The following is a 9,852-nucleotide window of genomic DNA, read 5'->3' on the forward strand; positions in this document are numbered from 1 at the left end:
GCCGCCACACCTCAGCTGGGAGCACTGGGGCCCACGGGCCCCCCAGACTGGGCGCATGCCAGGTCACCTGCCCACCCAGAGCCCACCGATGGGGCACCCCCCTGAGCCCCATCCCCGGACCCCCGGCTGGGCCTGCTTTGGCGCAGGGGCCGCCCGGCCGCACGGGGGCGCTGTGCAGGGGGGCAGCGCCGCGGGCAGGGGGCACCGGGGTCCCCGTGCCCACCCTCAGGTCGCTCCCGGGGGCCGCCGCCAGCCGCCCACGCGGGACCCTTGGGACGCCCCGGACCGAGCGGCCCTGGCCCCGCAGCCTGAGCACCGGGGGGCGCCGGGGGAGTGTGCTGCCGGAGGGCACCGGGACGGGGCAGGGGCCGCCAGGGGGCGCCATAACGGAGCGGGGCGGCTGGGGGGCCCGGTAGGGGGCAGTACCAGAGCGGCTGCACGCGGCGGCGGCCGGCAGGGGGCGCGATAACGACGGGGGGGTGGGGCGGGGGGGCCGGTCCGGTCTCGCACCGGCACCGGCACTGGCACCGGCACTGGTACCGGCACCGGCAGCGCCCAGCGGCGGCCTTCAGGGGTCGCGGTAACGACCAGGGGGAAGGCGGTCCGGTCTCGTCCCGGCACCGGCAGCGCCCAGCGGGGGCCGGCAGGGGGCGCAATAACGACGGGGGGGCAGTCCCGTGTCACACCGGCACCGGCACCGGCACCAGCACCAGCAGCGCCCAGCGGCGGCCAGCAGGGGGCGCGATAACGATGGGGGGGCGGCCCCGTGTCACACCGGCACCGGCAGCGCCCAGCGGCGCCGGCAGGGGTGTTGGTCCCGTCTCGCCCCGGCAGCGGCAGCGCCCGGCGGCGCCTGCAGGGGGCGCGGTAACGACGGGGGGGGCCAGTCCCGTCTCGACCCGGCACCAGCACCGGCAGCGCCCGGCGGCGCCGGCAGGGGGCGCGCTGCCGCCGGCCCCGCTCCGCCCCGCTCCGCCCCACTCCGCTCGGTGCCGCGGGGTGCTCGGTGTCGCGGAGACGGCGCAGGACAAAAGGCGCGGCGGCGGCGGCGGCGGCGGCGGCGGGGCGATGGGCGGCGGGGCGGCGCCATGAGGCGGCGGCGGCGGCGGCGGCGGCTGGGAGCATGGCGGCGGGCGGCGGGGCGCGGCGGGGGCTGCTGAAGCGGAAGCCGAACTTCACGCTGCAGGAGATCGACATCCTGATGAGCGAGGTGCTCAAGTACGAGCAGCTGCTCTTCGGCGCCGCCGCCAGCACCGTCAACGCCTACGAGAAGCAGAAGATCTGGTGGCGCATCACCAACAAGATCAACGCCGCCGGCCGCAACCAGCGCGACATCGGCGAGGTGAAGAACCGCTGGCGGGGGCTGCGCCGCCGCGCCAACGACAAGATCACCCGGCACCGGCAGGAGCGGCAGGGACCGGCCGCCCGGCCCGCCCGGCCCGGCAACGGCAGCGGCAACGGGCCCGGCCCGCCCGAGCTCGGCCCCGGGCCCGCCCCCGGCTGGGGAGCGCGGGGCGCCGCCGGCACCGGCCCGCCGCTGCTCAGCGTCGAGGTGGTGGCGCCGCACGGTGGGTGCGGGGGGAGGCACCGGGGCACCGGGCAGGGCCGGGGAGCACCGGGACTCGGGGCAGGGGACAGGGCCAGGGACACTGGGACGTCGGGCAGGGAGGCACCGGGACACCAGGCAGGGGTTGGGGCAAGGGAGGGGGCATCGGGACACAGGACACCGGGCTGCGGCTGGGGGGCACCAGGACACGGGGCAGGGGTTGAGACACCGGGCAGGGCCAGGGGGCACCGGGACACGGGGCCGGGGCAGGGACGGCGAGGCTGGGGCAGGGATGGGACGGACCCGGACTGGGACAGGGGCACTGGGACCAGAATAGGCACACGGAGGAGCAGGGACACGGGGAACCAGGACACGAGGGGCCAGGACAGGTGCATGGGAGGACTGGAGCAGGGACATGGAGGCACTAGGACCAGCATGGGGGGGGACTAGGACTGGGATGGGGCCCTGGGAGCAGGATATGGGGGAGCAGGACTGTGACATGGGGGACAGGGACACAGGGGCAGTGGGACCAGAACAAGCACATGGAGGGACAGGGACACAGGGGACCAGGATGGGGACATGGTGGTACCAGGGCAGGGACATGGATGACTGGGACAGAGAGACAGGAGACCATGACCAAGGCACTGGGACCAGGACAGGTGTGTGGAGGGACTGGGACAGGGACACGGAAGATCAGGACCAGGACAGGGACACTGAGACCAGGACATGGGGGACCAGGACATGAATACAGGGGACCAAAGCAGGGATGTGGAGACTGGAGCAGGGATGTGAGGGACAGGGGTGTGGGGGCGCTGGGACCAGGACAGGTGCATGGAGGAACTGGGGCAGGGACAGGGAGAATCAGAATGGGGATGTGGGGCGGGGACATGGAGGGGACATAGACACAGGGGAGAAGGACAGGGACATGGAGAAATGGGACAGGGATTGGGGGGGGGGGGGGGGGACCAGCATAAGGACATGGATGACAGGGGCATGGGAAGAACAGGACCAGGACATAGGAGACAGGGAGAGCAACAGGCGCACTGGGACCAGGACAGGACGATACAAGGATCTGGCCAGGGACACTGGGCGCTGGAGCCAGGACAGGGGCAAGGGACAGGGCACCGGGGCAGGGGACCAGGACAGGGCCAGGAGCAGAGACCAGGTCAGGGAATGGGAGCACCTGGGCCAGGGCAGGGGGCTGGTACCAGGACAACAACAGGAGGGGACTGAGAGCAGGACAGGGATGGGGGTTACTGGGGCGGGGACAGAGGCCTGAGGGGACTGGGATCAGGACAGGGACATGGACCAGTGCAGGTTCGAGGGACAGCAGCGCTGGGATCGGGATGGGAGGATACCAGGATCAGGTCAGGGATGTGGGCGACTAGGAATAGGACAGGGACAAGGGACCTGGACGGGGGTAAGAGGGGCCTGGGAACAGGGCAAGGACTGGTGGGACTGGGGCAGGGACATGGGGGTACCAGGACCACACAGGGACATGGGGCTACCACATTCAGGACAGAGATATGGGACTACTGGGACCAGGTGAGGGACAAGGGACATGGAATGGGGCCAGACTGATGATGGACAACGGGGCTAAGGAGATGTGAATGCATAGATGGGACCAGGACCGTGTGCAGGAGAGGGGACACGGGAGTACGGGGATGGGGACAAGGGAGATGAGGACAGAGGAAGCAGAGGCAGAAGGAGGTCGGGTTGCTCAGTCCGTGGGGTGATGGGGGGGGTCCCGCCAGCTGCCCTGCGCTCTCCATCCATCCCACAGGCGTCAAGGAGGAGGCGGTGAAGGAGGAGCCGGTGGAGGTGAAGACTGAGCCTTTCCACAGCCCGGCCGCCGACAGCATCCCCGGCCGTGGTGCTGAGCGCCGGCTGCCCCGCACCAGCGTCCGCCCGCCCAGCGAGCTGTGCGAGGGCTGGAGCCGCAGCCCCCCGCGCCCTGCGCCCCCCGAACTCTCCCTCGGCGACTTGGGTGGGCAGCAGGAGCCGTTGGGCTCCGACTTCCCGAGCATCCTCTTCGAGCAAGAGGCCGAGAATCTCAATAACTGCGGTACGGGCGAACCGGGCCCCCCCGGTACGGCGGGGCTGTCGGACGGGGCACCTGACTGCGCCCAGCTCACGCCGGCCGAAAAACGCATCGTCCAGTCCAACGAGCGGCTGGTGCAGGAGATGCAAGCTTTCCGACGGGAATACGCCGAGAGCCGCCGGGAGACCACCTCCGTCCTGCGCGTCATCGCCCAGGCACTGGGCGGCCTCAGCCGCAGCCTGGCCGAAATCCGTGACCTCTACCTCCGGGAGCAGGCGGCCCCCAAACCCTGAGCCCCCACGCAGCTGGCTGCGTGCACCCGTGGCCGGCGGGGACCGCCCTGGGGACAGCTTCCCCCCCAGCCCCCAGCACCCACCTTGCTGCTTTTATTATTTTTATTATTATTTTTTTCCCCTCCATCCCACTTCAATAAAACTCAGAGCTGCCCCCCGGCTCCCCCCTCCCTGGGCTCGTTGTGGGGTTTTGGGGGGCGACAGGATGCTGGGACCTGTGGTCCCCCGGGAGATGGGACAGCTTTTTGCCCCCTGGGGGATCTGCATTTGCCCCCTGGGGGGTCTGCATTTGCCCCCTGGGGGGTCTGCATGGCTTTTTCCCCCCCAGGAGTGATGGACTCAGCAGTCCCAAATGTAGCTGGTGGCTGGTGGCTGGGACCCCCCCTCCCATGGGACCCCCCTTCCCAGCGACGGTGCGGGGGGCACATGAATCACAGCAGGAGCCGGTGAATCTGTGCCCCAGCACCTGTCCCCGTGCCACCGGCTGCGGGGGGGAGATGGGTCCCAGCCCCAGAGAGCCAGGGCTGGGGGAGGGGCGGATGGAGGAATTGGCCTTGCGCCCGGAGCCCAGCGCTGAATTTTCTGCTTTCTGACCCAAAATGCCACTGGGGATGCTCTCGCACCCTGGCTTTGTGTGGTGGGGCTGGGGGGGCAGCAGCGCTCCCCAGCTGGCTCATCCTGGCGGCTGGTTTGGTGGGAATTGCCCATTTACCCAGTTTGTAGATGGAGAAGCCTTGGAGCAGAGTTGGGGGAAGCCACCAAGATGACACCGGGCTGTGGGGTGCAAGATACGGTTTAATGCGAACCCCGGGGCGGGGGGGAGAGCCGGGGCCAAATCGGTGCGGGGGTGCGGTGATGCACGGCCCTCGGGGGACCCCCGGGTGCCCCCCCCCATGGGTGCAGAGGCTGCTGGCACCCAGGGCTGGGTGGAGGCACCCACAAAGAGCCCAGTGTGCAGGACAAGAGCTGCCCTGTGCTGCTGGCACGGGGTCAGCCCCGGCACGGCCGGGAAGGGCTGGATCCAGCCACAGCTGGGGCACCCCCCCGGGCCCAGGGCGGGGGGACAAGGGTCCCCAGACGGGCCCCGCTGGCCGGCGGCGGGAGGGTGCCGGGGTCCCCGCGGGTGCTCAGGCTCCGGGGTAGCTGGGCTGTGCTGGGACGTAGGGGGGTGGTGCTGCGGAGGGAAACGGGATGGGGTGTCAGCCCTGGCAAGGTCACTGCGCCCCCCCGGGGGACAGGGTGTCCCCCCAGTCCGGTGCTCACCTGTGGGGTTGTAGATGGGGGGGGCGGAGGGGTACAGCGGGTACTGGGCGGCGGGGCCGGCTGGCGGGTACATGGCCATGGGGGTGAAGCCGGGCTGGGGGGGCGCAGGGCCGGCTTTGGCGTCCACAGGGAAGGGGGGTGGGGGGCCTGCGGGGGGGTAGCTGGACAGCGGGATCTCTGGGCCTGCGGGAGAGATGGGGGGGGGCTGCGGCACCTTGGGATGGGGACAGGGCCCGGCGGTGCCCACAGGTGTTGGTGGCCCTTGAGGGGGGCGCTGGGGGCAGCAATGGGCATCAGGGTGATCCCAGCAGCACCCACTCCAGTACCCTCCCCCAGCACCCAAATCCACACCCTGCACCCAGGTGCTCCCCCCTGCACCCTAATCCCCCTCCTGCATCCCTCCAGGCCCCCCACCCGACCCCCCAGTCCCTCCCCCCCGCCCCCCAGCCCCCCCACCTTGCAGGGGGGTGCGGAGGTGCTGCCGGCGCTGGTACAGGTAGCAGCAGGAGCACATGAAGCAGCAGACGATGGTGGTGACGATGGCAATGAAGAGCACCACGGCCGAGGCGATGCCCGCGATGGTCTTGGGGCTGCGGCACGTGGGGACGTGGGGGAGGGGGCACTGGGGCACAGCCCCCACCCCCACACTGTACCTCCCCCCCCACCCAGTCACACCAGTGGCCGCAACACCGAGGGGCACCCTGGAGCACCCAGCTGGAGACTGGAGGGACAAGGATGTCCAGACAAGCCCCCAGCACCCAATGCCCAGCACCCAGTGCCACTGCCCATCACCCAGTAGCAGTGCCCAGCACCCAATGCCTAGCACCCAGTACAAGCGCCCAGTACCAATGCCCAGCACCCAGTACAAGTACCCAGTGTCCAGCACCCAGCCCCCATGGCCCAGCACCCAAAGGCAAGCACCCGGCACCCTGTACCACTGCCCAGCACCCAGTAGCAGTGCCCAGCACCCAATGCCCAGCACCCAGTACCACTGCCCAGCACCCAGTGCCACTGCCCATCACCCAGTAGCAGTGCCCAGCACCCAATGCCCAGCACCCAGTACCACTGCCCAGTACCAATGCCCAGCACCCAGTAGCAGTGCCCAGCACCCAATGCCCAGCACCCAGTACCACTGCCCAGTACCAATGCCCAGCACCCAGTAGCAGTGCCCAGCACCCAGTACCGCTGCCCAGTCCCCATGGCCCAGCACCCAAAGGCAAGCACCCAGCACCTGAAGGCGAGGCAGTGGCGCTGCTGGCGCTCGGTGAGCAGGCGCAGGGGGTCGCGGCAGCAGTACCGCTGGTGGCACGTGCCGCAGCAGAAGGTGAAGAAGTCGCAGTCGAAGCCGGGGTGCCAGGAGCCGTTCCTGTCCACGTACCACAGGCAGTCCTCGCCCCCCGCCACTGGGGACAGCCGCCCGTCACCGGGGCCTCGGGGCACCCCCAGCCCGGCCACTGCCACCCCCAGTGGCACCAGCAGCACCCCACGTCCTCCGTGTTCCCCACATGCTGTCCGAGGGGGATGGCCTGTACCCCACCACATCCTGCCCCATGGCCCCCTGTATCCTGCCCCATCCTGCCCCATGGCCCCCCATACCCTGCCCCTATGTACCCCCACACGTGGCTCCATCTGCCCCTATGTACCCCCCACACCCCACCACATTCTGCCCCCATGTCCCCCCCTTCCTGCTCCATCCTGACCCACGTCTCCCACCATACCCCGCCTCATCCTGCCTCCCTGTACCCTGTACTTTACTCCATCCTGTCCCCCCACTGCATCCTGCCCCGCGTACCCCCACACCCCACTGCATCCTTCCCCATGTCCTCCTGGATCCCGCTCCATCCTGCCCCACGTCTCCTCAGACTCCGCTCCATCCTTCCCCACATCCTTGCAGCCCCCACCCCATCCTGCCCCACACCCTCGCTGCCCCTACCCCATCCTGCCCCACATCTTCGCAGACCTCGCTCCATCCTGCCCCACATCCTCACAGCCCCCACCCCATCCTGTCCCACATCCTCGCAGACCTCGCTCCATGCTGCCCCACATCCTCACAGCCCCCACCCCATCCTGCCCCACACCCTCGCTGCCCCTACCCCATCCTGCCCCACATCTTCGCAGACCTCGCTCCATCCTGCCCCACATCCTCGCAGACCTCGCTCCATCCTGCCCCACATCCTCACAGCCCCCACCCCATCCTGCCCCACATCCTCACGGACCCCGCTCCGCCTGACGCAGCCCCCCCAGCCGCTCCCCCGCCGCCTCCCGGCTCTATTTCTGGCCCGAGCCACCTGCGCTCCCCGAAATAGCCGCGGGCCGAGGCCCGGGGGCGGCCGGAGGCGCCGCGACAGCGACCACGGAGCCACCAGGGCTGGGCCGGTCCCTGGGGGGCTCCAGCGCGCTCCCCACCCCCGGCTCCCAGCGGATCTCAGGGGTCCCATATGGGGTTCGCTCCCCGCCCGAGGGGCCCGCGGCAGCTCGGCGCCGAGCGGGGAAACTGAGGCACGGGCCGCGTGTGGGAAGCCCCCGACCCCCCCGGGATTGGACACCCACCGGCTCCACGCACGCCGGGGATGTCCCGCAAGCAGCAAACGGGGGGCGGGGGGGTGGGGAACATACACAGGGGGACACGTTGGCGCAAGCGACCCCCGCGCGCTGGCGCCGGGCACGGGCACGGCCGGTGGCACCGGGTCCCGTCACCGGGTGGCACCGCCCGACCCCCTCCCCGTGCCCCCCCGCCGTGTCTCTTACCCAGCGAGGCGGCCACGGCCACCAGCACGGTCCCGGCCAGGGGCCACCCGCTTCCGGGGCCACCGGGCCCCATCCCGGGGCCGCGCCTGGGGCCGCCGCTCAGCGCTGCCGGGGCGGGGGGGGGCGGGGGGCGGCGGCTGCGCTGCGGCAGCGGGGCCGGGGCGGCGGGGCCGGGGGAGCCCGGGGCCGCTCCCGGAGCCGCTTCCGGGGCCGCTCCCGGTGTGTCCCGGGGCCGCTCCCGGTGTATCCCGGGGCCGCTCCCAGGGCCGCTCCCGGTGTGTCCCGGCGCCGCTCCCGGTGCAGGCCGGTCCCGGTCCCGGTGCGGCGGGGCCGGTGCAGCCCGGTGCGGGGCCGGCGCAGGCCCGCAGTGACGCCGCAGCCCGCCGGCGCTCGGTCGCTGCCCGGTGCCCCCCCGCGGCGGCGCCTCCCGCCGCAGCCACCGGCCCCGGCCCCGGCCCCCGCCCGCCGGGAGGAGCGTCCCGGGCCCGCGGGCACGGCCGGGCGGGGCTGCGGGGGCGCCGGGGGGGGACCCCGGCCCGGCCCCCCCGCCGCTGCCCTCCCCGCGCCCCGTGGCTGCCCTTGCCCTGCCCGGACCCCTGCCCTGTCCCCCTGCCCTGTCCCCCTGCCCTGTCACCCTGCCCTGTCACCCCGCCCTGTCCCCCTGCCCTGTCCCCCTGCCCTGTCCCCCTGCCCTGTCCCCCTGCCCTGTCACCCCGCCCTGTCCCCCTGCCCTGTCCCCCTGCCCTGTCCCCCTGCCCGGACCCCTGCCCTGTCCCCCTGCCCTGTCCCCCTGCCCTGTCCCCCTGCCCTGTCACCCCGCCCTGTCCCCCTGCCCTGTCCCCCTGCCCGGACCCCTGCCCTGTCCCCCTGCCCTGTCCCCCTGCCCTGTCCCCCTGCCCGGACCCCTGCACTGTCCCCCTGCCCTGTCCCCCTGCCCTGTCCCCCTGCCCGGACCCCTGCCCTGTCACCCTGCCCGGACCCCTGCCCTGTCCCCCTGCCCTGTCCCCCTGCCCTGTCACCCTGCCCGGACCCCTGCCCTGTCACCCTGCCCTGTCCCCCTGCCCTGTCCCCCTGCCCGGACCCCTGCCCTGTCACCCTGCCCTGTCCCCCTGCCCTGTCCCCCTGCCCGGACCCCTGCCCTGTCCCCCTGCCCTGTCCCCCTGCCCTGTCCCCCTGCCCTGTCACCCTGCCCAGACCCCTGCCCTGTCCCCCTGCCCTGTCCCCCTGCCCTGTCACCCTGCCCTGTCACCCCCGCCCTGTCCCCCTGCCCTGTCCCCCTGCCCTGTCCCCCTGCCCGGACCCCTGCCCTGTCACCCTGCCCTGTCCCCCTGCCCTGTCCCCCTGCCCTGTCCCCCCGCCCTGTCACCCTGCCCTGTCACCCTGCCCGGACCCCTGCACTGTCCCCCTGCCCTGTCCCCCTGCCCTGTCCCCCTGCCCGGACCCCTGCCCTGTCCCCCTGCCCTGTCCCCCTGCCCTGTCCCCCTGCCCGGACCCCTGCCCTGTCCCCCTGCCCTGTCCCCCTGCCCTGTCCCCCTGCCCGGACCCCTGCCCTGTCACCCTGCCCTGTCACCCTGCCCGGACCCCTGCCCTGTCCCCCTGCCCGGACCCCTGCACTGTCACCCTGCCCTGTCACCCTGCACTGACCCCCGCCTTTCACAGCCCCCGAGCCCCCTCCCTTCCCTGCCCCCCTGCTCCCCATTTCCCTCCCCAGCACCCCTTCCCCTCCCCTGCACCCCTTATTTCTCCCCCCTCGCACCCCTTCCCCTGCACCCTTCGTGTCCGCCCCCTGCCCGCCTTCCCCTCCCCCCACCCCTGCCCTGCCCCCCATCCCGAGCCCACAGAGGCACGGCCGGACCCCCAGCCCCCGGGGCCCGATCCTGGCAATGCCAACCCACTGCTGGATCCAGGGGAGGGGTGACCCTGCCAGGGACAGGGCTGGGGACACAGAGGTGACACATCCC

The 9,852-nt window shown here is 72.1% G+C and overlaps 2 protein-coding genes across 2 annotated transcripts; one reads left to right on the top strand and one right to left on the bottom strand.

Annotated features, from left to right (window-relative positions):
- The first annotated feature begins 925 nt into the window (after positions 1-925).
- On the top strand, positions 926-4,050 carry LOC129785756 (myb-related transcription factor, partner of profilin-like). Its single transcript, XM_055819732.1, has 2 exons — positions 926-1,604; positions 3,330-4,050. The coding sequence occupies exons 1-2, from the start codon at positions 1,124-1,126 to the stop codon at positions 3,878-3,880; spliced, it is 1,032 nt and encodes a 343-aa protein (XP_055675707.1). The 5' UTR covers positions 926-1,123; the 3' UTR covers positions 3,881-4,050.
- Positions 4,051-4,657: 607 nt separating this feature from the next.
- On the bottom strand, positions 4,658-8,350 carry SHISA4 (shisa family member 4). Its single transcript, XM_055819727.1, has 5 exons — positions 7,892-8,350; positions 6,375-6,546; positions 5,600-5,733; positions 5,144-5,326; positions 4,658-5,054 (listed from the first exon to the last, which is right to left on the bottom strand). The coding sequence occupies exons 1-5, from the start codon at positions 7,962-7,964 to the stop codon at positions 5,008-5,010; spliced, it is 609 nt and encodes a 202-aa protein (XP_055675702.1). The 5' UTR covers positions 7,965-8,350; the 3' UTR covers positions 4,658-5,007.
- Positions 8,351-9,852: the final 1,502 nt, after the last annotated feature.

Source organism: Falco peregrinus, chromosome 16 (assembly GCF_023634155.1).
Source record: "Falco peregrinus isolate bFalPer1 chromosome 16, bFalPer1.pri, whole genome shotgun sequence".
Taxonomy (NCBI): Eukaryota; Metazoa; Chordata; class Aves; order Falconiformes; family Falconidae; genus Falco; species Falco peregrinus.

Bases quoted from the DNA above. Each gene is read 5' to 3' on its own strand.
- SHISA4 (XM_055819727.1), bottom strand. From the start codon at position 7,964: ATGGGGCCCGGTGGCCCCGGAAGCGGGTGGCCCCTGGCCGGGACCGTG. The intron at 6,547-7,891 runs GTAAGAGACACG...GGCTGTCCCCAG, and splicing joins GGCCGTGGCCGCCTCGCTGG to TGGCGGGGGGCGAGGACTGC. The intron at 5,055-5,143 runs GTGAGCACCGGA...TTCCCTCCGCAG, and splicing joins CCCCATCTACAACCCCACAG to CACCACCCCCCTACGTCCCA.
- LOC129785756 (XM_055819732.1), top strand. From the start codon at position 1,124: ATGGCGGCGGGCGGCGGGGCGCGGCGGGGGCTGCTGAAGCGGAAGCCG. The intron at 1,605-3,329 runs GCCGGGGAGCAC...TCCATCCCACAG, and splicing joins GCACCGGGGCACCGGGCAGG to GCGTCAAGGAGGAGGCGGTG.